Source organism: Doryrhamphus excisus, linkage group LG21 (assembly GCF_037039965.1).
Source record: "Doryrhamphus excisus strain RoL-2023G ecotype Guam linkage group LG21, RoL_Dexc_Guam_v1.1, whole genome shotgun sequence".
NCBI classification, from domain to species: Eukaryota; Metazoa; Chordata; class Actinopteri; order Syngnathiformes; family Syngnathidae; genus Doryrhamphus; species Doryrhamphus excisus.
Genome location: NC_136377.1, coordinates 1,762,257 through 1,789,734, shown reverse-complemented (window position 1 = coordinate 1,789,734; position 27,478 = coordinate 1,762,257). Strand labels below are relative to the sequence as shown.

At 41.2% G+C, this 27,478-nt stretch overlaps 3 protein-coding genes across 4 annotated transcripts in view; 2 read left to right on the top strand and 1 right to left on the bottom strand.

Moving 5' to 3' along the window:
• Positions 1 to 1,336: 1,336 nt before the first annotated feature.
• On the top strand, positions 1,337 to 15,012 carry ankfy1 (ankyrin repeat and FYVE domain containing 1). The gene is made up of 25 exons (XM_058087882.2): positions 1,337 to 1,473; positions 3,503 to 3,710; positions 3,788 to 3,906; positions 4,122 to 4,257; positions 4,958 to 5,081; positions 5,802 to 5,951; positions 6,052 to 6,217; positions 6,366 to 6,570; positions 7,491 to 7,559; positions 7,703 to 7,905; positions 7,984 to 8,081; positions 8,610 to 8,811; positions 8,919 to 9,017; positions 9,105 to 9,258; positions 9,346 to 9,514; positions 9,647 to 9,765; positions 9,857 to 10,013; positions 10,089 to 10,289; positions 10,369 to 10,545; positions 10,636 to 10,783; positions 11,534 to 11,624; positions 11,694 to 11,818; positions 11,904 to 12,050; positions 13,304 to 13,394; positions 13,745 to 15,012. Exons 1-25 carry the CDS (start codon positions 1,464 to 1,466, stop codon positions 13,875 to 13,877), a joined length of 3,501 nt encoding a protein of 1,166 aa, XP_057943865.2. The 5' UTR covers positions 1,337 to 1,463; the 3' UTR covers positions 13,878 to 15,012.
• Positions 15,013 to 16,449: 1,437 nt separating this feature from the next.
• cyb5d2 (cytochrome b5 domain containing 2) lies at positions 16,450 to 20,298 on the bottom strand. Its single transcript, XM_058087171.2, has 4 exons — positions 19,593 to 20,298; positions 19,224 to 19,364; positions 18,092 to 18,278; positions 16,450 to 16,649 (listed from the first exon to the last, which is right to left on the bottom strand). Exons 1-4 carry the CDS (start codon positions 19,888 to 19,890, stop codon positions 16,475 to 16,477), a joined length of 801 nt encoding a protein of 266 aa, XP_057943154.2. The 5' UTR covers positions 19,891 to 20,298; the 3' UTR covers positions 16,450 to 16,474.
• Positions 19,958 to 27,478, top strand: part of zzef1 (zinc finger, ZZ-type with EF hand domain 1) — a 45,390-nt gene continuing 37,869 nt past the window's right edge. For both annotated transcript variants that reach the window (XM_078787803.1, XM_058087168.2), the window contains exons 1-10: positions 19,958 to 20,500; positions 22,195 to 22,339; positions 22,417 to 22,611; positions 22,690 to 22,873; positions 23,286 to 23,485; positions 23,635 to 23,845; positions 24,006 to 24,122; positions 25,793 to 25,971; positions 26,121 to 26,219; positions 27,303 to 27,394. In XM_078787803.1, coding sequence (XP_078643929.1) covers positions 20,099 to 20,500; positions 22,195 to 22,339; positions 22,417 to 22,611; positions 22,690 to 22,873; positions 23,286 to 23,485; positions 23,635 to 23,845; positions 24,006 to 24,122; positions 25,793 to 25,971; positions 26,121 to 26,219; positions 27,303 to 27,394 — 1,824 coding nt within the window. In that variant the 5' untranslated portion in view covers positions 19,958 to 20,098. The remainder of the gene's footprint in view (positions 20,501 to 22,194; positions 22,340 to 22,416; positions 22,612 to 22,689; positions 22,874 to 23,285; positions 23,486 to 23,634; positions 23,846 to 24,005; positions 24,123 to 25,792; positions 25,972 to 26,120; positions 26,220 to 27,302; positions 27,395 to 27,478) is intronic.

The window sequence follows — 27,478 nt, the reverse complement described above, 5'->3', positions numbered from 1 at the left end:
GCCATGTCTCTTGGGCACTCTTACGTATCTGTGGAAACGTGAGAAAAGCCAAAATATATTCCCAATCTTGCACCCAGTTACTGTTTTTATCGTTCCATCTTGGAAAATTCATCTTAGCAATTCATATAAATCATTAAGCCTCCCCCATGGTGAGTGTATATGGAAACTCCTGAACTGTATAAGCTCTGTCTCCATACATCACAAACCTAGAGTAAATGAATAGCGCTAGATCACATTTATTTTTCTTCATTTTCCTCAACTTTCCTCCAAGGGTTGTTTCAGCCGGAGGGCCTTGAACGGAGCATTGCAATGCTGCTGCCAAGCGCTTGATTGACTCAAGCGCGATTCGAATGGCAGCATCCCTCCACGTCTGGCACCTCTTCAAACATCCGACATGTTCCACACTTCAGTAATTACTGACTTTATTTTAGCAATTCAAAAGTCTTAGTTTCCCGTTCTAGCATCTTAAGCAAAACAACCTGACCATTCACGTTTGCGCATGCTCCTTTTTCTTTGTTGCAAAAGTGCCTCCAAGATAGAATGCTTCAACCTGCGTTGGTTTGCCATGAGAAGAAATGCTGTATCGGCATTGTTTGAATTGGTCAGATTGCCAGCTCACTTGCCATTTCATAGTGTTGCTCCCAATTTAATGTAGCAATAAACACCTAGTAGAATATAAAATACAATTTGAGGTCCTCCAAAATTCTGCTCTCTCAGTAACTGCTCTTTTTTTTTTGTCAGTGTTGTCCAAAGTAAAACTTGTTATGCATGCCTATCTTGATTTTTTTAATTTAATTTAATTTTTTTTCTGGATGTTTTGGCGATTTTGTTTGTGAATGTTTGTATGTATGCCCATTTTGTCGTGCTGTTCCTTCCTCTGATCTACCATCTCATTATTATTCTGCTTAATGTACAAAGACAAATTACTGATGTACGTTTTTCATCTTATGAAATCTGTCACCTGTAGTAAGTTCTTCTAAAAGATGTTCTTTTTCCAATATGCACTTTGTCTGTTTTATTCCGGCGTGGTTGTGGATCGATACAAAATTCATGTTATCATCTATGAACATGCAATTTGAACACTTTACAGTGGAACCTCGGTTAGCGTCCTTATTTGTTCCAGAAGATCCGACTAACCGAAACAACACTGTTGTGTAACTACTTTAGGGAGACACACAAGAAGGGTAACGGGATGGCTGAATTAACGTTCCGCCCTGATATTATACAAATAATACAATGACATACAAACAAAATACAAATGACACATAAACAAACATGGTTTCTAAAGTGGAATTACATGTTAGTTGACTCCCCAAAATCACTCAATTCATATCGACTTCACTGTCACGTGATAACTGTCCACATGCCGGACGCGTACTTGAACGCAACACTTTCACTACTCTCGGGCTAAACTTGTCTTATCGCGAGAAAGACGCCCGGTCACGAAGCGAACGCAGAGCAACATGGCGGAAGGTATGAGAGTGATTTTTTTTGGAGGGGTCTTGCCCGTCCACTCCCTTTTATTCCCGCAGACGTGCTGCGCTGTTTGACTCTGTCAAGTGTCGTTTAAGACGCGTATATAAGTAGTCATTGTTGCGGGTGAACTGCGACATTGTTATTGCCATGTAGGGCTTGGACATGTTAGGCAGGCTTTATCAGCATCGGCGTTGCTAGCTTAATTTATTAGCTGCTTCGACTTCACTGGACTAGCTAAAAGACGATGGCGTTTTGTTCTTACTAAAAACCTTATTGTAGCTGGCTGGTGTGCTTGCATAAAAACGTTTAATTCTTGATTTTTTTTAAGGTGGGAGATAATTGTTAAAGTCATAGCTCGCTTTAAATGGTCATCGAGTAAATTAATGTAAGCAGAATTATGTGTCCTGGTCATGTCGAGTAAATGAGGTTATGTATATACATTATATATATATATACATTATCCTATAATCAAGTGTCAGGACCATTAACCTCATTACAAGGCTGCTGTCCTCACCTGTAGAAAAATAGTAAACACTCCAGTGGTGCCTGTGCTGTCAACTGAAAGTACTTTGTTTTATATGTTTTCCAAAGTGTATACATGAATGAATACTTATTCAAGTTAGCGAGATTTCAAGTAGTTTACGTAGTCATTACGCAGCGTTTGGTCAATTAATGTACAGATGCTGCCCCTACAGCCTACCACCCCACTTCCTGTGTGGGTGGTCATCACGTGTTTTTTTTTTTTAGAAATCACATGACCAGCCACTATGCCAGCAACGGTTTACAAGGCAGGACAAAGTAACTCGCCTCCTCAGCACTTTTTGCTTTCCTTCGCAAAAACTTTAGTGTTGTAACGGAAGGAAATCGGACCCTGCGGACTTGCCTGAGTCATGAATTAGTGTTTCAACATGAAGAGTCTTGTTAGAGCAGTGGTTCTCAAATGGTGGGTCGGGACACAAAAGTGGGTTACAGACCACAGGTCAGAAATGACATTAAAATATGCAATATATAACTAATCTCTGGCTTATTTTGAAGTACATGAGCCAACATTTTAGTCAAATTACCGCTTAGCATACATATGTATGTACACTGTACAACTAGTTCTAAGTCAAATATCTGATTTTGTCTTTTAATATTTAATTTAAATGTATGCATTCATTGTATGCATGCATCATGCTTCCTCATTTCCTTGGGAAAATGCGAAAATAATTTTTTCTAAAATGCACTTTGGATGTAATTATATGTATTAATGTGTTAACAGGTGAGGTGATTAAAAAAAAAAACATTATTTTCCTTGGATTAACAAGTAGAAGTAGAAAAAAGAAAAATAAATGATGAAAATAAATTCTTGCTAAAAAGAAAAAAATGCCACAGAAAGAAGGTAATCATTACTAATTATTATATAATATTTATATAAAATATAAAAATATAATAAAATATTATTGTATAATTATTCTCAAGGTAATAATTTTTTAAGATATTCTACTTCTATTAAGTATGCTGGAACATGCAAATTTCCCCATGGGGATGAATAAAGTATCTACCTACCTACCTATTAAATATCTCACAATTATGAATTTTTATCTCATCATTGGAACTTGCCAAAGGTAATTTGGTAGAGACGAACAGTTATTAAGTTATAAAAAAATCATTCAAATGCAAGAATTGCGTACCTCCTTAAAATAGTATGGAAGATGCTTTATTTCATTTCCCAAATCTCCTTGTAACAGTGCACCGAATCCACGACTCCTTTAGCATTCGTTAGCATTTAATCATCTTTTTGCGCTTGAGACCAAAAGAGCAGCCAGTGTTGGTGGGTGTTTGTCCTTTCTATGAGCTTTTTATTATGTTCACTTTTTCTTTTCTTTGGCGAACCCCTGCTGGGGAACTATAATGAAGTGCAAACAGTTAACTTAAAACACCATTTTTATTTCGGAAATGCAGTATTTTTCCTCTCAAGAGTACTTCCAAGACTCAAAAAGTAAGCTTTCTAAAGCCCTGAATTGTCGTCTGTTTGTCGTCACAGAGGAGGTGGCCAAGCTGCAGAAGCATCTGGCCCTGCTCAGGCAGGAGTACGTAAAGATGCAGCAGAAGCTGGCGGACACCGAGAGACGCTGCGCCGTGCTTGCCTCTCAGGTTCCCGGCCAAGGCCCGAGCAGCCCGTCATCTGAAGACACCTTCATTAGTCGCCTGCTGGACATTGTATCAGACCTGTTTCAGCAGGACCAGTACAGGTGAGAGCTGTGATGCGCTGAAAAGGACACCTTTGGAAAAGCAAATGTATTCAAGGGAATCTGTCTTCGAATTACAGTGATCTGCGAGTGAAAGTTGCTGGGTATGAGCTCAGCGCCCATAAGTTTGTCCTGGCTGCTCGCAGCGATGTCTGGAGCCTCAGCAATATGACCACCACCTCTGAATTGGACCTATCTGGTAGGTTCACTGTCCTAAAGTAGCATTCTAACAAACAGTCATTTAATAGACTGGACTGGGTAGGATGACAAATATTTATTTTAGTAAGTCACTTTATTTATTAAGTGTGGACATTTAACTTGTCAAAGTCCAAGCTGCTTTTCCACGAAGACAATTTGCCTCAACTACTGACCAGTACCTTCAGTACCTTGCTTCAACATCGCCTGTGTCTGTAGACTGCAAGCCTGAGGTTGCCATGGCGATGTTGCGCTGGGTGTACACTGACAAGTTGGAGCTCAGTGAGGACGACGCATTTCTCATTGCCTTGATGAAGTTGGCCAACCGCTTCCAGCTTCAGATGCTCAGAGAAAGGTCAGCAAGTCATCAAACACTGAACACATACGGATACTTTACACCAGGGGTCTCAAACACGCGGACACTAGTTTGAGGCCCCCGCCATGATATGAAAGTTTAATGTTAGTGCGGCCCGCGCAAGTTTGATATGGATGCTGTATGGTATCATGTACCCAGAAAAAATTATTACGTTTGATTAATGTTCATGTTAAAGGTTAAATAACTGTTAATAGTTATCCTCTCTATCCGTGTGGAAGTGGTAAGTTTTTGGCTATTTAAGTTTAAAGGAAATAACTTGAAGGCTACCGTTTAGGTCGCTAGCTCTCTAGTTTGCGAGTTAGCATGTGTCTCAAGACCCTGTAGTTGCGCAATATGTTGTAAATAAAAAGAGTATAAATGTGACTATAGTCGTGTTTTGTCATGTCTACAGGGCTCTAATAATGCTTTGTTCATTTTAATAATAATAATAATTTGTCTACCCACCAACTATATGTGGTTTCTTAATTTTTTATTATTTGCCATTTAATTATTATTATTATATTTATTTATTACTGATTGATTGATTTTCTTTTCTTGATTTGTGTATTTATTTTTCATCTTATTTTGTGTAGAAAAATAAAAAGTTGCGAAAAAATGCACGAGATATACTGTACCTAATGAATGTCCAACAAAAGCTATGCAGCATACCGACCTGCGTGTCCACGTATTACCTTTTTAGGTGTGAAAAAGGTGTCATGTCTTCGGTGAACGTCAGGAACTGTATTCGCTTCTACCAAACTGCCGAGGAGCTAAATGCCACGACACTGATGAACTACTGTGGAGAGATTATAGCCAGCCACTGGGTGAGTTCCTCCATATGCAGTCGCGCTCAAACTCTTTCTCAGTTTGGTATATTGCGTATAAATCAACGGTCAAGTCTGTGTACAGAATTGCGGGGGTTACGTTCAAAGCCTAGCAACGAATGGTGAAAATCAGCGTGTTGATTAAGCTGCTGTTGTTTTCATCTACTCTGTTTTTAATTATTTCCTCACCTCTATAACTTGTTTATTATGCAGGAAATCAATGAAATCAATTTGCGTCAGCCCACCACAAATGAATCTATGTAAAAAGATGGCATGCCTGAAAAGTTTGAAGACTAGTTTACTCACCGGGCAAACAATTTGTGATCAAAAATGGCGTGCATTGGCACAGCATTACACAAGTCAAGGACCGTTTACGTCTAGTGTACGACGCAGCATGCAGGGCGGTCATTGTTTCCGCATCCGTGAACCTGTCAGCAGTTGTGTCATGCCACACAACAGCAGGCATCACCCCTAGCTTCATTCAGTCCTCTATTTGCAAGGGACCTACAAAATATTGATCTGTAGGAAAGAAGCTCTCATTTCAGGAGAGTGAGTTAAATCTATATACGATCTCGCAGCTGCAGAAAGAGCAGGAAGGAGGCATAAACTAGAAAAAAAAAAGCATGGACTCTTAGGGAGAGGGAATGGCGGACCAGAAGACAGAAATGAGAATGATTTTCGCAGCACTTGGAGGAATTTTTGTCTTGTCGTCTCTTTCAGGATGACCTGAGGAAAGAAGATTTCAGCACCATGAGTGCCCAGCTTTTGTACAAGATGATCAAGTCCAAAACAGACTATCCTCTCCACAAAGCCATCAAAGTCGAGCGAGAAGATGTGGTTTTCCTCTATCTCATTGAGATGGACTCGCAGGTCTGCTGCTCTTGACTAACATCTTGACTTATGATGGAAGTAGCAGGGTAGAATAAAGAGTTTTTATTGCGCTATAAACAGTTTTGTGGCGTTCTCTTAGCTGCCCGGCAAGTTGAATGAACTGGACAACAATGGCGACTTGGCTCTAGACCTGGCACTCTCACGGAAATTGGAAAGTATTGCCACTACTCTCGTTAACAACAAAGCTGATGTGGATATGGGGGACCAGAGCGGATGGAGCCTTCTGCACAAGGCCATCCAAAGAGGTTTGAAGTCACTACTTAAAACGTCCATTCGGCCTTTGAATTCAAATACGCCCCTCAAGATATCAGTGGAATATCTGCTGCATTCACAATAAAACAAAATATCTCATCCTAATGTCTCTCTCTCTCTCTCTTTTTTTTTTTTTTTCAGGTGATGAATTTGCTTCCGTCTTCCTGATTCGTCACTCGGCTCAGGTCAACGCTGCCACCGTGGGGGCGGTGGAAACCCCTCTTCACCTCGTTTGTTCCTTCAGCCCCAAGAAACACTCTGCAGATGTGATGTGCGGCATGGCGCAGATTGCAGGAGCCCTGCTCAAGGCCGGAGCCAACCCCAACATGCAGAACAGCAAGGGCAGGTTGGTCACATGCTTTATCAACATACCGGGATTGGGTATAATGCAGTCAAAAAAATAATAAATGAGAATACGTCTAAAATCGGAGAATAACATTTACAACAACAAAGTTGAAATAGTTGGGGAAAAAACACTGGATATGTTATTTATATATTATAAAAATGTTATTTTAGAAGGTCATAATATTATGAAAAATGACAAAATGAAATTGTAATTTTTGGATAATTGGGATGAGGAAAAGGTTCTATTAGAATAAAGTCAGAATATTATGAGAATAGAAACAGAGTCCAATAGTCCGAATATTACAAAATGAAATTATATTCATGTTATAAAAATGTTATTTTAGAAGGTCATAATATTATGAAAAATAACAAAAATGAAATTGTAATTTTTGGATAATTGGGATGAGGAAAAGGTTCTATTAGAATAAAGTCAGAATATTATGAGAATAGAAACAAAGTCCAATAGTCCTAATATTACAAAATGAAATTATATTCATGTTATAAAAATGTTATTTTAGGTCATAATATTATGAAAAATAACAAAATAAAATTGTAATTTTTTGATAATTCAGATGAGGAAAAAGTTCTATTAGAATAAAGTCAGAATATTATGAGAATAGAAACAGAGTCCAATTGTCCGAATATTACAAAATGAAATTATATTTATGTTATAAAAATGTTATTTTAGAAGGTCATAATATTATGGAAAATAACAAAATAAAATTGTAATTTTTGGATAATTGGGATGAGGAATATTATGAGAATAGAAACAGAGTCCATTAGTCCTAATATTACAAAATGAAATTTTATTTAAAAAAAAAAACACACACACAACAGCAATAATAATATGCTTTTTCACTTCTAACACAAAATGAAATATATATGTATATGTTATATCTACATCTCTGTGTCCTTTGTTAGAACTCCTTTGCACGAAGCCGTGTCTTCGGGGAATGAGCCGGTCTTCAGCCAGCTCCTGGAGTGCAGACAGTAAGTTCCTCTCATGTAAAACTGATTTGGCAACATAATTCACTTTATGAATTACAATCTCACACGTATTCTCAGTTTAGCAATTTCTCGCTGCACATTGAAGTTTTTTTTTAATTTTTTTTGTCCACTGTATGTTCTGCTAGCCTTGACCTGGAACTGAAAGACCACGAGGGCAGCACACCTCTGTGGCTGGCGCTGCAGTACATCACCGTCTCCTCGGACACTTCTGTCAATCCATTCGATGACGATGCTCCGTTCGTGAACGGCACCTCATTCGATGAAAATAGCTTTGCAGCACAGCTCATCCAGAGGGGGAGCAATGCAGATGCGCCAGATATGTCAACAGGTGTGGCTCCGTTTTTAGCCTTTTTATTCCTTTTTAACACCTTAACCTTCAGTGTATTGTATTCTCATCTTCTTGCAGGAAACTGCCTAATGCAAAGAGCAACTTGTGTAGCCAATGAGGAAGCTGCTCTTTTCCTCGCCACTCATGGGGCAAAGGTCAACCATGTTAACAAGTGGGTGCGTACAACATTGCTAAGTCAGCTAAGCACAGTTTGTTGTTGTTGTTAGTACGCTAATGCCGCTGTTGGTGGTTGACGAGAGACTCTGTGCACTTCAGTCGCTTTATGACCAAAGCAGAGAACACATGCAGTGGACATTCACACAGGAGCTGCTGTCGGCCACTCTCTACACTGCTAACATGCTGGTAGCGCTCAGCTAATAGTCAACTCGAGCTAGCTGACGTCACTCACTCGTCACTTCACAGGCCCCGCTTCTTAAAGGAGTGTGTGTATTTTTTGAAAATTTGTTTTTATTCATTTAGACATTTTTTGTGCTTAAATACTGAATTTAGACCATGAATATGTAAAACTTGCTTAAATATATATTATATTTTTTGCAAATAGACCACATTTAAGAATTAAACGGCTATCATTTATTCATTTTTGGTAAACCCCAAAAATGAGGGTGTGATGTTTGGAGCCATGATGCAGCAAGGGACAACTATAATTTTAATCATATATATATATGATATTTATCCGATTTCAGGGGGAAAGCCCTCTTCATACAGCATGCCGCTGTGGCCTCGCCAGCCTGACGGCCGAGCTGCTCCAGCAGGGGGCAAACCCCAACCTGCAGACCCAGAAAGCTTTGCCTGATGACACTTTTGGTGTGGCGATGCAGACCCCCCTCCACTTGGCCATCGCTCACAACCACCCAGATGTGGTCTCTGTCATCCTTGAGCAGAAAGGTGAGGATTTTCTTCACAAAGGAAGGTCTTCAAGTTGTTTTATTAGACAAGCACAAGCCCGTATTATGTAAAATTGTTTATTTTTTCCCTTTGTGACTATGTTGCAGCAAATGCACTACATGCCTCCAACAATTTCCAGATCATTCCAGACTTCAGTCTCAAAGACTCTATGGACCAGACAGTGTTGGGCTTGGCCCTCTGGACAGGTACATGGGAATGGGATTCAAATGGAATGTCTTTGACATGGTGTACGTCTGCATTGGGTTGTGTGACTTTGCCAATTCCGCCGTCAGGTATGCACACCATAGCAGCTCAACTGCTGGGCTCTGGAGCGTCTATCAATGACACCATGTCCAACGGTCAAACCCTACTCCACATGGCCATCCAAAGACAAGACAGCAAGAGCGCCCTTTTCCTTCTCGAGCACCAGGCAGACATCAACGTCCGGTAACCCCTTTAACCAACACATTAGTTGTACTTTTCATTGTTTTTTGGACAATTTATCTTTTAAAATGTATGTATTTTTCATGTCAGGACCCTGGAGGGACAAACAGCACTGCAGTTGGCCATCAGTAACCAGCTGCCGCTAGTAGTGGATGCTATTTGCACACGAGGAGCCGATATGTCTGTAGTTGATGACAAAGGGGACCCTCCTTTGTGGCTGGCTTTGGAGAATGGCCTGGAAGATATTGCTTCCACACTGGCAAGAAACCTTTCCATCCTAATTTATTATACTGACCGCTTACGCTTGGGGTTGGACCCAATTTGTTGTTTACTCGTGTTGATGCTTCGACAACAAAAACGTACATTTTGGCATTTTCTCCTGCTCTCCAAGGTCCGTCATGGTTGCGATGCGACGTGTTGGAGCAAAGGTCCTTCTGGCTGCCAGCAGACCCTCCTGCACAGAGCCGTTGATGAGAACAACGAGGTCTCGGCTTGCTTCCTCATCCGCAGGTTTGAAAGCCACTCCTTTTCCACCATGAAACATTCTTGTTAACTCCGCCCAAAGATGCACGGTAACATAATATACTGCATGTCTGCCCAGCGGTTGCGACGTGAACAGCCCGAGACGGCCCGGCCCAAACGGGGAAGGAGAAGAAGAGGCCCGAGACGGACAAATGCCTCTCCACCTAGCCAGCAGCTGGGGACTGGAGGAGGTGGTGCAGTGCCTTTTGGAGTTTGGAGCTAATGTGAACACGCAGGTCAGTCTCATCCAATTTGTATTTCATCTTCATCACCACTGAGGGCGTTCTAAAAATATGCTTTCACTTTGCCAGGATTCAGAGGGTAGAACGCCTATCCATGCTGCCATTAGCAACCAGCACAACGTTATTATACAGCTCCTGATTTCCCATCCAGACATCCGTCTTAACATTCGCGACCGCCAAGGAATGACACCATTTGCCTGTGCTATGACGCACAAGAACAACAAGGCGGCCGAAGCGATCCTCAAAAGGGAGCCAGGTGCTGCTGAGCAGGTCGGAATGTCACCAAAACGCCACTTCCTCTCCAAGGTCATCCCCAGCATTTATCCGAGACCTTAATTTCTCTGTCCAGGTTGACAACAAAGGGCGAAATTTCCTCCATGTGGCTGTGCAAAACTCCGACATCGAAAGCGTCCTGTTCCTGATCAGTGTTCAAGCTAATGTCAACTCCAGGGTTCAGGATGCTGCTAAACTCACCCCTCTCCACTTGGCAGTGCAGGCTGGGTCGGAGATCATTGTTCGAAATCTGGTATTGTATTTCCTCCTGGTATTGTTTTTCCTTCATTTATTTTGACCTTTTACCTTCAATTCTGTTTTTTTTTTCTCTTTGACTTTCCAGCTGCTTGCAGGAGCCAAGGTGAATGAGCTGACCAAACACCGACAGACTGCCCTGCACTTGGCCGCTCAGCAGGACCTGGCCACAATTTGTTCTGTTCTCTTGGAGAATGGCGTTGATTTTGCTGCTGAGGACGAGAATGGCAACAACGGTACGTTTCATGGCGCTTTTCTAGTGATATGCGTTTCAGAATCCGCTTTACTGGCCAAGAATGCCAACACAAACACGGGATTTCTTGCTGTATATTCCAGAATCGGCTGCTTGTATTGGAGTGCCAATATCAGAAATGTTTGATGCAGGCCAATATAATACATTTTTTGCTGATATTGGTCCAATATCGGCGGCACGGCGGTCTAGTGGTTAGGGCGCAGACCTCACACCTAGGAGACCAGGGTTCAATTCCACCCTCAGCCATCTCTGTGTGGGTTTTCTCCGGGTACTCCGGTTTCCTCCCACATTCCAAAAACATGCTAGGTTAATTGGCGACTCCAAATTGTCCATAGGTATGAATGTGAGTGTGAATGGTTGTTTGTCTATATGTGCCCTGTGATTGGCTGGCTCGCCCAAAGACAGCTGGGATAGGCTCCAGCACACCCGGGATCCTTGTGAGGAAAATGCGGTAGAAAATGAATGAATGAATGAATGGTCCAATATCAATAGTGGGACAGCCCTAGTTTGAATGCATACAAAGGATAGCAATGAACATTTTTGGAGGAAAAAAACCCTCCATTGCTGATGTGTGGTAGGCAAATACTAGATGATAAATTATACATTTCAGCAGAATATAAGCTCTTTTTTCCCTGCAACACAAGATGGGTCAACATTATCTGCACATCCTCTCAATGCAAAGTGAATGTACTCTGTTGTAACACAGCGCTTCCATGTGTGTTTTTTTTCCCAGCTCTTCATCTGGCTGTGATGCAGGGTCGCCTTAACAATGTCAGATCCCTCCTCACAGAGTCCAACATCGATGCTGAAGCCTTTAATCTCAGGTATATTTCAGTTTTCGATATGATTTCTGCAAAACATAACTGCATGAATTTGTCCTATCATTACTTTAGAGGTCAGTCCCCAATGCACATTCTAGGCCATTACGGTAAAGAGAATGCTGCTGCCATTTTTGAGTTGTTCCTGGAGTGTATGCCCGAATACCCTTTGGACAAGCCGGATAACGAGGGTAACACAGGTAACCTGACACGATCTCTTATTTATGGCACAACAGCCGCACACCTGTGATGGGTGAAATGAACACGACACGACTTTGTTTGCAGTTTTGCTCCTGGCCTACATGAAGGGAAACGCAAACCTGTGCCGCGCCATCGTGAGGGCTGGCGCTCGCCTGGGCATCAATAACAATCAGGGCATCAACATTTTCAACTACCAGGTGGCAACAAAACAGCTGCTGTTCCGCCTTCTCGGTGAGTTGATGCCTTATTTGCAATGGTCTGATCTTGTCTGTGTGACAGATTCCGGCTGTCAGATTGTGGATCTCTATGCTTAGATGTTGTTTTAAAGTGAAAGACGCATAAACTGTCTACAAACTGAGGTGTAATTTATATTGTCATATTGTTAAATTATGTGCAATACAATCAGTTAATTCAGTTAATTTTAAAATCTAAGTATCTTCACAACATTGTACAGTCATCCCTCGTTTATCGTTTATTAAACGTCCCAGACCTAATAAGGGCATTTTCGCAAAGTAGGATTCGATATTAATAAATGGAATACATAAAAAAACTGTTTAGTGATCTTCTAAATTCCAAGTGTGTGTGTGTACTGCTGAATACCAAATAAGCCCCTCTACCTGCCCACACGCAAAACCTTAAATTATTATTATTATTTATTCTAAATTATTTCAATTATTTGTACAAATTACTGTTTACGCTGTACATTGTTCATATTTGATGACATCCATTTATTCTCCACATTATTATTATTATTATTATTATACGGGAGCCAGGCAACAACATTTCGTTGGCAATGTCACTGCTGTTATTGTGCAATGACAATAAAGGCGCCTGGTTAGTGCGCAGATCTCACAGCTAGGAGACCAGGGTTCAATTCCACCCTTGGCCATCTCTGTGTGGAGTTTGCATGTTCTCCCCGTGCATGCGTGGGTTTTCTCCGGGTACTCCGGTTTCCTCCCACATTCCAAAAAAACATGCTAGGTTAATTAGCGACTCCAAATTGTCCATAGGTATGAATGTGAGTGTGAATGGTTGTTTGTCTATATGTGCCCTGTGATTGGCTGGCCACCAGTCGACCCCGCCTCTCGCCCAAAGACAGCTGGGATAGGCTCCAGCACCCCCGCGACCCTCGTGAGGAAAAAGCGTTAGAAAATGAATGAATGACAATAAAGAGTCTATCTAGCTATATATTAAACCAGCACAAATTACCAGAACAATTACTGACACCTAGAGGTCAATGTAGGATACTACAATCGCAATTACAATGCTTGTTCTGCCTTTTGTTTTTTATTTCATTTCCACATTTTGATGATTGATAATGCTTAATTTAGGCCGAAAATACATTTTTTACAAATAGGCTATATTCAGGCCAAAATGGCGATCATCTTATTAATTTCTGAAGAAAAAAAAAAACATGTTTGAACTGCTACGTATCAAGGGACAACTGTATCATGTTCTTCTATTACTTATTTCTTTTCCAATAGATATGCTATCCAAAGAGCCTCCTTGGTGTGATGGATCCAACTGCTATGAGTGCGCTGCCAAGTTTGGCGTTACAACAAGGAAGCATCACTGGTTAGTAACACGCCACCCCTACACTCCTCACGGGGGTTACCTTCCGGAGTCATTGATACATACCCGTAGAAATGGGTACCCATTAAAAACCCTACTACTAGTTTGAGGATGATGTTCTCCTCAGATTTTGGATCAACATTTGTTGAACATTGTTGTAAATCTAATAACAATTTAAGATTGCTTCCGTAGCCAACCACATTTTGCCTGTCAAACCGAGCTTTCAAAGACTGCCTAAATGACACCATCAAAAACATAAACATGTAAATATTGTGCAGAGGTACGTGTATGCTGTGTACATTTTCCCAGAAATACCATGTATTTATACCTCTCTTCTCTCTCTGTGTCTCCAGCCGTCACTGTGGGCGCCTCTTGTGCCACAAGTGCTCCATAAAGGAGATCCCCATCATCAAGTTTGACCTGAACAAGCCCATGAGGGTGTGTGACATCTGCTTTGATGTGCTAACTCTGGGTGGGGTGTCGTAATGCAACGGCCTGGACATTCTCCACCTGCCGATGCTGGCCAGGCCCAGCCCAACTTAGCAGTTACTGGGGGGGGGGGCGCAGACGCACCGGGTAGCAGGACGTACTAACCAAGAATATTCCAGACAATTCTGGACCAGTGTCTTTATACTACGCCAGTATGTGAAAACAATTTCATGTTTTAGTGGGACTTTATACCTTTTTTTTGTTTGTTTCAATCAAACGATGTCAAAACATCCATTTGCCAACCGCTGGACTGAGGTAACTTACTTTTCACGGTCACTGCACTTCAATGATACACATCAGTACCAAAACACTGTTATGAAGGTGTTTACCTGTGGTTTATTACGTCATCAACGCAGGTTTGTTGCTACATGATGTGACCTGCCCATAGACAAAAACGTTAGGAAGCGTCTCACCATCAAAATCGTGTGAACCTGTACAACAACATTTGGATCACTATTTTATGTATTACTGGGTATCCGATTCCAAATCATAACATACAGTTCAACTTAACTTGGGGGGGGGGGGGTACCACACTGCAAAGTGTTCAATATAAAAAAAAGCCTTGGTTCTTGTTTAAAGGAAAAGTGCATTTTGGGGGGAAAATTTTGCCCATCCTTACGTAAGACATGAACACACGTTCTTGTCTTTTCTGGGCATTCTAAAGATATAAAAACAGATAAAGAGGCAGCTCATTACAGCACATAATGGGACACGCCACCAATGAGGCTGAGGCATCACGTGACTGTGAAAAAAACACCAAAGTTAAACGTTGACACAATATCAACACTGCCATCTTGTGGTCACAATGAGGTAGAGCATTGAATAATTCAGAGCAGTAAAATATGACACTTCAAACTTATGTGATGCACAGTGGACCGGTGATTAGCATGTTGGCCACACAGTCAGTAGATCCGGGTTTGAATCTCCTTTGGAGTTTGTATGTCCTCCAGTTTCCTCCCACACGTTTGCTTAATTGCAGACTCTAAATTAATATTCATATCTACGAATATGCAGTGGTGACCACTCTGGCCCTAAGTCAGCTGGGATAGGCTCCAGCATACCCACGCCACCCTAGTGAGGATAAGCGGCGTAAGGAGATGGATGTCAAAGTTGTGTGATGTTGAGCGTCGACAGATGCGGTCCGCCCACGCTCTATTGGCGGCGACATTGTTGCTTTTGGCGGCGATCATATAATCATAACGCTACAAATAATTACTTGCTTGTCTTGTGAGAAATACTCTGTCTGGGATCCCTTCACTTTCGAGCGGAAGCAGAATAATATTGGCGTTTCATGTGAACGAGCATGAAAAAAATTATAAATAAATATTAATAAAAAAATTATTAATAACCCTGTGATTGGCTGGCGACCAGACCAGGGTGTACCCAGCCTCTCGCCCGAAAGACAGCTGGGATAGGCTCCAGCACCCTGCAACCCTCGTGAGGATAAGTGGTAGAAAATGAATGATTTAGTCACAATTGTAATCAAATTAATCACAATTAATTACCATTTGCAACTGTGGTTATTAACTTCATTCATTCATTTTCAAGTAGTAGAAAATGAATGAAGTTAATAACCACAGTTGCAAATGGTAATAAATTGTTTTTAATTAATTAAACCACAGATGCAAATGGTAATTAATTATTAATGTAATTATTTGTAATTAATTGCCATTTGCAAATTGTAATTAATTAAATTAATTTTCATTATTACTATTTGCAAATGGTAATTAATTAAATTAATTAATTATAATTAATTACCATTTGCAACTGTAGCTATTAACTTCATTCATTCATTTTCAAGTGGTAGAAAATGAATGAAGTTAATAACCACAGTTGCAAATGGTAATTAATTGTGATTAATTTGATTACAATTGTGACTAAATCAACATTTTCAAGTGGTAGACAATGAATGAATGAAGTCAATAACCACCGTCACACTTGAGCTGCATCTTGAGCACAAAGCACAAGTTTGTTGAGACACTTTTGCAGTATACACCCCCCCCCCCAAACAATTTTTACTATGCCTCTGCAAGTACTATAATTTGCCTTTCATGATGTCATGATTTTTAAAATGTATACATTCCAATCTGGACTTGGCCCCGAGGCCCCTGGTCGATCATGATGCCAGTCCCCCACGACGACGCCCCCTAGTTATTCCCCGCTTTCTTTCATTTCCCCCAAGCCTAACAGCTGCACTTTATCGAGATCATGTGACATGTCGGACGGTTTAGGAGATGATGGACAGATATCAACGGCCAAGCGGGGGCGGCCTCGTTAAGAATTGTTCAATTGTACAGATAAATGTGTGATATTTTTGACCACTGCAACCATTTTTGTACTTTAAATGCAGTTTGTGATTGTCATTGTGACAGACCTAAATCTTGCCTCTGTTAATCTTTTATGCACATTTATGCACATCGTATCTGTATGCTCAGATATCTAGCCTGTCTCTCCCTCGTGTATCCTTTTAGAAAAAAGGAGTCTTTACATAAAGGTCATGTAAAACAAAACCATGGTTGTAATTCATGGTAAAGATCATGAACCACTTCCCCATTCAGACGTTACTGCCACGTGAATGTCTTGTTTTTAAGACGCTAGTTTTCTACTAAAGAGCACGAGTCGGCATACGTCGGGCAGCCTTCATATTCCTGGAGGTTGGGGTTCTCCTCGGCTGCTGGTGCGTCTTTCACACAGACACATCGGGCCCCGTTAGCGCCTGGAGAAAATAGTTTCCTTGGGACACCCGGCCAGCTCCTTTCTACTCCGCCGCTGATGATGGGACAGAATATTGGGGGCATAAAGTCAATCTCACAAATATTTACGCCTGTTTCTGCCACTGAAGCAAATAAAATATGCCAACGATAAGTCATAATTAGGTGATTGCCAAGTGTCATGTGACCATGGCTAATGGTAATTAACTTCATTTATTCATTTTCTACCACTTGAAAATTAATGAAGTTAATAACCACAGTTGCGAATGCTAATTGTGATTAATTTGATTACATATTCAAGTGGTAGAAAATGAATGAATGAAGTTAATAACCACAGTTGCAAATGGTAATTAATTGTGATTAATTTGATTACAAATTAATTCGGGTGTAATTTCATTACAATTGTGACTAAATCAACGGTGGTTATTAACTTCATTCATTTTCATGAATTTTTCATTTTGAATGAATGAAGTAAACAACCACAGTTGCAAATGGTAATTAATTGTGATTAATTTGATTACAAATTAATTTGAATTAAATCAACGGTGGTTATTAACTTCATTCATTTTCTACCACTTGAAAATGAATGAATGAAGTTAATAACCACCGTTGATTTAATAAAAATTAATTTGTAATCAAATTAAACAACCACAGTTGCAAATGGTAATTAATTGTGATTAATTTGATTACAAATTAATTTGAATTAAATCAACGGTGGTTATTAACTTCATTCATTTTCTACCACTTGAAAATGAATGAATGAAGTTAATAACCACCGTTGATTTAATAAAAATTAATTTGTAATCAAATTAATCACAATTAATTACCATTTGCAACTGTGGTTGTTAACTTCATTCATTTTCTACCACTTGAAAATGAATGAATGAAGTTAATAACCACAGTTGCAAATGGTAATTAATTGTGATTAATTTGATTACAAATTAATTCGGGCGGAATTTGATTACAATTGTGACTAAATCAACGGTGGTTATTAACTTCATTCATTCATTTTCTACCACTTGAAAATGAATGAATGAAGTTAATAACCACCGTCACATTTGAGCTGCATCTTGGGCACAAAGCACATGGCTCCAGTGAATAAGGCAGTTTGTATCTCATAATTATCACTTTCTCATGTCAACTTGTCATAATTCTGACTTTATCTCATAATATTGACTCATGTGATAACTATGACTTACCATTGGGATTAAAAAAAAATTTTTTTCAGTGGCAGCAACGGGCTTCCAGCAACTGCACCGACAATTATCACCGCACAATGTTTATAAATTTGCAGTAGTTGAAATAGCTCAACATGTAATATAACGCACACTATTTTCTATTGAATGTTTGTATATTTGGCTAAAAAATATTTTAATTACAATTGGTTATGATTCATTTTAAGTGCAAATACACAATCCCTACATTAAGTTGATGACAACACTGCAGTCACATCCTCTTAGCAACTTATTTCTACCAGCGCTTTGCCATTTATTTATTTACCTTTTGTTGGAGCACCAGACCCTCCCTCCCCTTGCAGAGCTCCACTCCGAGTTGCAAGCAGGGAAATGACGCATCTCTGCCTCAGACTCTGCTTTGATTCGTCGACCCTCTGCGAGCAACTCTTCGACATGCAAGAGGATCTCCGTGGGCTCTCCACTTTCAGAGTAGAACCGACCTGTCACCAAACCTGAAAAATCCACACGAAAACACACAAATCAGAGTTGATATGTTACTATAGGGGTGTTAGTTCATGTCTAAAGGGCTCTAATAATGTTAAATCAGGGGTCTCAAACTCAATTTACTTGGGGGGCCACTGGAGCTCGGGTCTGGGTGAGACTGGGACGCATCAGGTTTTCCAAAAAAAAACAAAAACGCATTTATTAAAAACAAAAAAATTTTTAAAACTTTGCTTTGGTTCCAATTTTCTACAAGAAAAGCTCTGATAAAACATTCCACTGTTCTCAAATATCTTACTTTTTATTTTTCTACACAAAATAAGATGAAAAATAAATAAACAAATCAAGAATAAAGAAAATCAATCAATCAGTAATAAATAAATATAATAATAATAATAAAACGGCAAATAATAAAAACTTAAGAAACCACATATAGTTGGTGGGTAGACAAATGATTTTTTTCAGATTAAAATGAACAAAGCATTATTAGAGCCCTGTAGACATGACAAAACACGACTATAGTCACATTTATACTTTTTATTTACAACATATTGCGCAACTGCAGGGTCTTGAGACACATGCTAACTCGCAAACTAGAGAGCTAGCCACCTAAACGGTAGCCTTCAAGTTATTTCCTTTAAACTTAAATAGCCAAAAACCTACCACTTCCACACAAATAGGGAGGATAACAGTTATTTAACCTTTAACATGAACATGAATCAAACGTAATAATTTTTTCTGGGTACATGATACCATACAGCATCCATATCAAACTTGCGCGGGGCCGCACTAACATTAAACTTTCATATCAAGGCGGGGGCCTCAAACTAGTGTCCTGCGGGCCACATTTGGCCCGCGGGCCGCGTGTTTGAGACCCCTGTGTTAAATCCTATTTAAAAGTTTGTGAACAGGTTTTGTATGCTCTTAACTATGAAAATATACCGTATTGTACGTACCTACAGTATGATAGGTCCTCTGATAAAAGGCCAGCCAGTCAAACAAGGCCACGACCTGCAATGGGGACAGACTGGACACATCATCTGTCAAGCCGCCTTCAGTGAAATCTCCGGTGATGAAGGCCAGCGATGAATCTTTTCCTGAAAATACACCAGCATTTAAGGGAGGGTGAGTTTTTGTTAAGTTTTTTTCCACCATACAGAAAACCTATACCACATTTTCAGTTCAATGTAAGTCCAAATATGCTAGTATGCTAATATGCTAACCCTAACCGGGGGTGTCCAAATGTTTTCCAGTGAGTGAATATAAGTCCAGCCTGCTGTACAATATATATAACATTCAATATCATATATTCAATTGGAGTTTACCTGCCATAAAATGATAAGCACCGCCGGGTCCATAATGCTTGAGGCCATTGTTTACATCAAACACCCGGCCCAATATGGCGAGGTAAACACCCTCGCTTCCTTCCTCTCCGTCGTACAGCGACAACTCCTGGCCGCTCAGGAGCCGCGTCGGCGTTGATTTACTTCTCAAATGTAACCACCACTGGCGAGGAAAGAACACCATAGACGCCGACAATATCGCTACTAATACGTAACCGAGCATGGCGCAGGTGAAGGTAGCACCTCTCCGTGTTCCTCCGCATCCATCCCTCCAAATCATCAGCCGCCTCGCAGGTGCTTCCGTGAGCGAAGAAGAAGAAGCCGCGCATGCGCAAAGCTTAGCGACGTTTCAGGCAAGTCGACGTACAGTACGTCAATGCGGTAGTAGTGTAGCTTAGAGAGCCGTGTGTTATCCTCTACAATCGGTCCCAAACTGCCTTTCTGCCGGCAGGAACACATTAATTCGGTGAAGTGTCATCCAAACCGCTATGGGGAACGCAGAGAGCGGCTGCGGAGGAGGCAGCGGCGACGACGAAGACGTAGAAACGGAGAGCCCCGCTCTGGCGGAAGACAGTCCGGCCTCTGCGGCCACAGGCGGCGGAGGAGGCACCGGTCCCGGGAGAGGCGGAAGAGCACCCAAGAATGTCGCCGTGCCCACCGGAGGACCGCCGAGCCCCGGTGTCCTTTTCGAACAAGTAAAACTAAGAGAAGCAGCGGCCCGTATCAGCGACTCGGGAGTCGTCATCCGGGAGTCTGTCCTGGCGGGGAACGAAGGAGTGCTGGTCCGGTGGCTGGAGGAGCGGCTCAACCGAGGGGAAGAGTCCGTCAATGTGGAACAGTTTTGTGAGATGTTGGAGAGCAGGGACGCCCCCAGGGACGAGTGTGAAGAGGTACGGTCTAATGTGGAAGATCCACAAAATCTAATGAGTTAACGATGAAGCCTGAGGACGTACACTAGCTGGCATTTTAGTAGGCACACCTAAGAGGATCAATATTCACAACATAATTGGCACTTTCTGAGACCTATTTGTTTACCAGCTGGGTAGAAGGTCACAAAACTGCAGTACTAGAGACACTTCCAGGTCAATACAACCCCTGACAATGTCAAACAAAACTCAATTGAGCCTGGCTGTTTTACTAAGAGCCCTGAACTGCTCTTGTCACTTTTTGCTGATCAGGTTTATTGGTTTGTGTTGTTTGAACTTTGACCTTATTTGTGTAACCAAAGGGCGTGAATGAATGGTCCTACCGGTGAAAGTGTTCTTTAGTCTAAATGGAGCTGGAATGTCACCAAAAAGCTGCACTCGGAACCCGCTCGTGTACCCAGAAAAGTACCATGTACTTTTTTGAATGATTATTTATATATAAGCTAGAACAGCGGTGGGCAAACTGCGACCCGCGGGCCACATCTGCCTACCCAGCATGTCTTATGGGCGTCTGGAAAGTTTTGAGTTTTGAGTTTAAGTTGTTGTTTATCTCCCAGATATTAGTAGTAGTTGACTAGTAGTTGGCTGTGGATGTGTTGTGTTTTTGTTTTGTCGCACCGTGAGCAAGTAATAATAATAATAATTATCATTATAATTATTATTATCGCCCTCATATTAGTAGTAGTTGACTTGCTGTGGATGTGTTGTGTTTTTTGTTGCACCGTGAGCAAGTAATAATAATAATAATTATCTCCCTCATATTAGTAGTAGTTGACTTGCTGTGGATGTGTTGTGTTTTTGTTTTGTCGCACCGTGAGCAAGTAATAATAATAATAGTAATTATTATTATCTCCCTCATATTAGTAGTAGTTGACTTGCTGTGGATGTGTTGTGTTTTTGTTTTGTCGCACCGTGAGTAAGTAATAATAATAATAATAATAATAATAATTATCATTATTATTATCTCCCTCATATTAGTCGTAGTTGAGTTGCTGTGGATGTGTTGTGTTTTTGTTTTGTCGCACCGTGAGCAAGTATGTTGTCTTTAGTAATAATAATAATAATTTTTTTTGTATAGCGCTTTTCAGAGTACTCAAAAACGCTTTACAGTAGAGAAAAAAAAATAATCTAATTGAGAGTAAACGATGCATTAAAATACAATATCTATACATTCATTCATTTTCCTCACGAGGGTCGCGGGGGGTGTTGGAGCCTATCCCAGCTGTCTTCGGGCGAGAGGCGGGGTACACCATGGACCGGTGGCCAGCCAATCACGGGGGCACATATAGACAAACAACCATTCACACTCACATTCATACCTATGGACAATTTGGAGTCATGGAATGTGGGAGGAAACCGGAGTACCCGGAGAAAACCCACTCATGCACGGGGAGAACATGCAAACTCCACACAGAGATGGCCGAGGGTGGGATTGAATTCGGGTCTCCTAGCTGTGAGGTCTGCGCGCTAACCACTCATCCGCCGTGCAGCCTCCATACATTCATTCAGACATTAAAAGCGGATTTAAACAGGTGGGTTTTGAGTGTTTTTTTGAAGGTCGGAAGGTCGGGGCAATGAGTCCCAGAGAGTTGGGGTAGCGATGGAGAAGGCTCTTTAACCCAATGTGTCCCACCCCTGATTTACCGTCTTCGTCTCAGGCCTTTGGACAGTTCGATGCCGAAGGAGACGGGGTGGTGGATGTAGAGAGCATGCTGATCACTCTTAAGAATTCCAACGGAGCTAATCTACGGGGAGAGCTGAGTCATGTAATACGACAGCTACAGGCGTGCTCCCTGACCCCAGGTATGTGACGACTTGACGCAATTAAACTGAAATGACCCGGACTTCAATATTGTGCTTTTCTCATGCTCATTCCGCAGGTTTTGTTGACATTTTCTCCAAGAGCAAAGACCGCTTAGGCTCGCATGCCTTCAAGATCCTGAAATTCTTGCACAGGAATCATATTCCCAGCAGTGCCATCCCTTTCCCTATTTTGGAGGGCTACAACAGTATCTGCACCATGAGGTCTAGCGTCATCCAGGACTTCCTGGAATTCCTACTGCAAAAGGAAAAAGGTGAAAAGGGTTTACTTTTTTGTTCCTTAACCCTCAGAAGAAGTCTTACCGTGTCTCATTTTTGTTCTTCTCGTTCAGATCTGGATATTCAGTACAGAGCAGAGCTGGACCGTGACCCGGAAGTGGACAAGGTCAAGGTGGTGACACAGTGCTACAGCTCCATCGAAGCATCATCCAACGTCGCGGATGTTTACAAGATGACAAACGGGGAAACATCGTCGTTCTGGCAGTCGGACGGCAGTGCACGCTCGCACTGGATAAGGCACGGGCAGCTCCTCTTAAATATGTGATCATGGGTCTCGTACTTCGGTACGGGACAAAACATAAAATAAATAAATAAATAAATAAAAACTTAACTATAGGAAAGCAAAAAAAATTTGCTATATAAAAAAAATTATAAAAAAATAAAGTAAAAATTTTTTTTTAGGAAAGCAGGAAGTGAACAAATGTAACAGTTACTGATTGTAGAAGTACCAGATGGAGGGGTAGGATTTAATAAGCTTTGCTTCTTCCTACTCCTTTTGGACATGTGGAACTGTGAACTGATCTAATTACGTGATGCATTCAATTGTAATCTGATGCATGTTCAAATGACGTCAAACCATTACCATTACCATTACCATGTGAAGTCAACCAGTTTCAACCCTGAACCTTGTCTCCTTTTGCCTTCCCAGATTGAAACTGAAACCAGACTTGGTTTTGAGGCGTCTGGCCATCGCTGTGGCGGCCAATGACCACAGCTACATGCCTCAGCTGGTCTCGGTCATGGTGGGCAAAAATCGTCATTCCCTGCACAAGATCAGAGATATCCGCATCCCCAGCAACGTGACGGGTTACGTTGCCCTCTTGGAGAACGCCAACGTCACGCACCCCTGTGAGTCACCACTTCCTGCCATTCGGTTGCAATCATTTTTATGTTGTTTAGGTGCATGGTGGCCACACAGTATTATTCTATTATTCTTATAATTGATCCGGGCATCTCCATCAGTATGCCGACGTCTTTGTGTCTTCCTCAAATCCCAGACATCCAAATCAACATCAAGCGGTGCCTGAGCGATGGCTGCGATACACGGATCCATGGTTTGAAGACACTGGGTTATCAGATCACCAAGAATAAAGAGGTGTCCGTCTCGGATGCTTCGGCCATCTGGTACTTGTCTCTCCTCACCTCCTTGGTCACCGCCTCGATGGAGACCAACCCTGCTCTGGCTCAGACTGTACTTCAGAGCACTCAGTAAGACACTGTGGTTTCTCATGGAGGAAGTTAGAATATGCGGCTGGGTGTACTTCCTTGTCTACACTTCAGTAGCTACGCTGTTAGCTTCTGTTCACTACTTAGGAATGCGATCAACTTGGATGTTGAATGCAGCCGTCTGATTGATTGTGTTTCCCAGGAAAGCGTTACAACACATGCCACCATTGTCCCTCACGCCGTCATCCACCGACTTCCCCAAGTTCTTCTCCTTGAACATCCTGGAGGAGGTGGACGCATTTCTCTTGAGGATAGCAGAGTAAGTGCATTGACGCACTCAACGAGAGCTGGTATCGTCCAGGGTTGTCGCGATACCAGAATTTTGTTTTGCATGGTATGTTGAGTTTGAGCGACAGTTTGAGCACGGTGTCGCCTCATTTCACCACTTTCACCTGGTTCATTGTCGCAATGTGCCTACAGTTCCTTGGAGTGATTAGCTTGCCAATACTTTTTTTGTATTTTACATGCCTTAAATTAGGGGTCCCCAACCTTTTTTACACCACCGACCGGTGGGATTTGGGTCTTTTTTTCACGGACCGGCAATTTGTGGCAGAAAAATACAGCCAATATAAAATAACACAAGCAAATGTTAAGTGCAAGGAAAATATAACCCACCCACTGAATCAGTGGGAGGCCTGAGCTTGTTTTGTTGAGACGAGATGGTCCCATCTAGGTGTGATGGGAGACGTTAATAAATTACCATATTTTCTGGACTATAAGGCAAGTTCTAACATGAATAAAAGAATAAAAGAACAGGCTGAATAGGTGTAAGATATGCTAACACAATGGTTATTCAGCTACACAAAAACATAACAGAAAAGGTGTCCAGTGTTTATGTAACACAAACACTTTTTTCATTTATAAGTTGCTCTGGAGTATAAGTTGCAGGAACAGCCAACCTAGGGAAAAAAAGTGTGACTTATAGTCCGGAAAATACGGTATTTAGACAGTAACAATTCTTTTTTCAGTCGATTACCATATTTTCTGGACTATAAGTTGCTCCAGAGTATAAGTCGCACAAGGCCAAAAAAGCATAATTAGGTAGAAAAAAAACATACATAAGTCGCTCTGGAGTATAAGTCGCAGGAACAGCCAACCTATGAAAAAAGTGCCACTTATAGTCCAGAAAATATGGTATATATACCATATTTTTTCTGGAGTATAAGTCGCACAATGCCAAAAATGCACAATTAGGTAGAAAAAAAACATACATAAGTCGCACTGGAGTATAAGTGGCATTTTTTGCGGGTAATTTATTTTCCAAACTACTTGACCAAAACAGACATTACGTCCTCTTGGAAGGCAAGTTCTAACATGAATAAAAGAATAGAGAACAGGCTGAATAGGTGTAAGATATGCTAACACAATGCTTATTCAGCTACACAAAAAATAAACATGAACACAAAAGGTGTCCAGATTTATAAGTCGCTCTGGAGTATAAGTCGCAGGAACAGCCAACCTAGGAAAAAAAGTGCCACTTATAGTCCAAAAAATATGGTATATATACCATATTTTCTGGAGTATAAGTCACACAAGGCCAAAAATGCATAATTAGGTAGAAAAAAACATACATAAGTCGCACTGGAGTATAAGTGGCATTTTTTGCGGGTAATTTATTTTTTATGGAACATAAACACTTTTTTCATTTATAAGTCGCTCTGGAGTATAAGTCACAGGAACAGCCAACCCTGGAAAAAAATTGTGACTTATAGTCTGGTAAATACGGTATTTATTATTTTTGTGCGGCCCGGTAACAAATGCGCCACGGATCGGTACCGGTCCCCGGCCCGGCGGTTGGGGACCCCTGCCTTAAAGGGAATAATGCTTTGTGTTCCGAAAATCTGACCTGAGACAATCTGATTTTTAATCTAAAAAAATATATAAAGTATATGATTGACTGCAGATGTTTGTGTCTTTTTACCCGGGAAGCTGCTGCGTGAGTCCTGATGCTGAGCTGACCCTCCTCGCCTTCGCTCTGGCCAGAGGCAGCGTAGCCAAAGTGCTCCAAGCCCTTTCCTGCATCAGCGATCACTTACAGACGGAATACAAGGCCTCCTCTCTCATCGTTTCAATGGCCTCCGTCAGGCTGCAGCTTCTCTATCGAAACGGTAACGTGTCTTGATGGCTGCTTTGGAACAAATTTAGATCTGTCACTGATCAAGTCATACAATACACATGTGGGAAACTTCAAATGTGGATATATTTATACATATTATATATGTTTTAATAACCATCTGAATGATATATGTCATCACAGGGAAGCCCCTGCAGCTGCACTTACAGGCCTGCGACGTGAAGAGTAAAGAGGAGAAATCAGGACCAGAGAACATGTTTACAGAATCCTCCACCGGAGATGGTGAGTCATGTTGGGAAATAAATGTACTGTCAAATGATTTAGTCAGGGGGTGCACGGTGGTCGAGTGGTGGTCGAGCACGCAGGAGACCTGAGTTCAATCCCACCCTCGGCCATCTATTGTTCTTCCCGTGCATGCGTGGGTTTTCTTCGGGTACTCCGGTTTCCTCCCACATTCCAAAAACATGCTAGGTTAATTAGCGACAAATTGTCCATAGGTATGAATGTGAGTGTGAATGGTTGTTTGTCTATATGTGCCCTGTGATTGGCTGGCCACCAGTCCAGGGTGTACCCCGCCTCTCGCCCAAAGATAGCTGGGATAGGCTCCTGCTGGGATAGGCTCGCGACCCTCGTGAGGATAAGCGGTGTGAATGATTTAGTCAAAATTGTAATCAAATTAATCGCGATTGTCATCTTAATCACAATTAATTCCCATTTGCAACTCTATGCCCATTTTACTGTATTTTATGAACAAAAAAGATAAAGAAGAAGCAAAGCTTATTAAATCCTACCCATCCATCTGGTACTTTTACAATGAGTAACTGTTACATTTGTTCACTTCCTGCTTTCCATAATTCAGTTTAAGTTTTTTTTTTTTGTTTTTTTATTTTTTTGTTTTTTTTTAATAATACAAATACACCATCTAGTTTTTTAAGTCGAACACGAGTTCGTGTTATGAGTTATGCTAGTGAGTGATAAGAAAATCCACTCGCTGTTTCCCTTTTTGTATTTCTATTTATTTAACCCACACATACACGCACAATAAAGACTTTGTTGTGTGTTGTTGTTCCGATTGCCCCTGAATGCACCTCGCTGTCGTCCAGTGACAATGAGGAAGTGTTGTTCCGAGGAGGACTAGTGGCATGTTTGTGAGTTTGTGATACATATACGGTGTTGAAATTGCACTGCTATTGTGTTCAGGTCAGAATAAAGCATGCATTAATATTGTTACAAATATTACCTTAAGTAATGAAATAAATTAGTTACTGCCCTTAAAGCGCTATTTTTTTGACAGCCCTAGAAAATATATTTTGCATCATCATAACCAAACCCTGAAGTTCCAACCACACAATTGTTCTTCTGAAGGTTTTCTCACCGAAAGTGGCAAGAAGAAAGCCAGCGTGATCCTGTCCACCGAGGACCACACCAATTTTCAGGTCACTCAAATGAAGATCAATGTGAGTATCCTAAAGCTCCTGTTGCTGTGGATTTGGTAGCACTCACAGAACGGGAAATATCTGCATATACTCGTCTCTGTTTTT

What these genes read in the sequence shown, in the direction of transcription:
- ankfy1 (XM_058087882.2), top strand. An exon ending in CTTCAGATGCTCAGAGAAAG is followed by an intron (nt 4,258 to 4,957) that starts GTCAGCAAGTCA and finishes TTACCTTTTTAG; the next exon opens with GTGTGAAAAAGGTGTCATGT. An exon ending in TGTCATCCTTGAGCAGAAAG is followed by an intron (nt 8,812 to 8,918) that starts GTGAGGATTTTC and finishes ACTATGTTGCAG; the next exon opens with CAAATGCACTACATGCCTCC.
- cyb5d2 (XM_058087171.2), bottom strand. Translation starts at nt 19,890, where the DNA reads ATGATTTGGAGGGATGGATGCGGAGGAACACGGAGAGGTGCTACCTTC. An exon ending in TGCTTATCATTTTATGGCAG is followed by an intron (nt 19,365 to 19,592) that starts GTAAACTCCAAT and finishes GTGTATTTTCAG; the next exon opens with GAAAAGATTCATCGCTGGCC. An exon ending in GAGGACCTATCATACTGTAG is followed by an intron (nt 18,279 to 19,223) that starts GTACGTACAATA and finishes TGGATTTTTCAG; the next exon opens with GTTTGGTGACAGGTCGGTTC.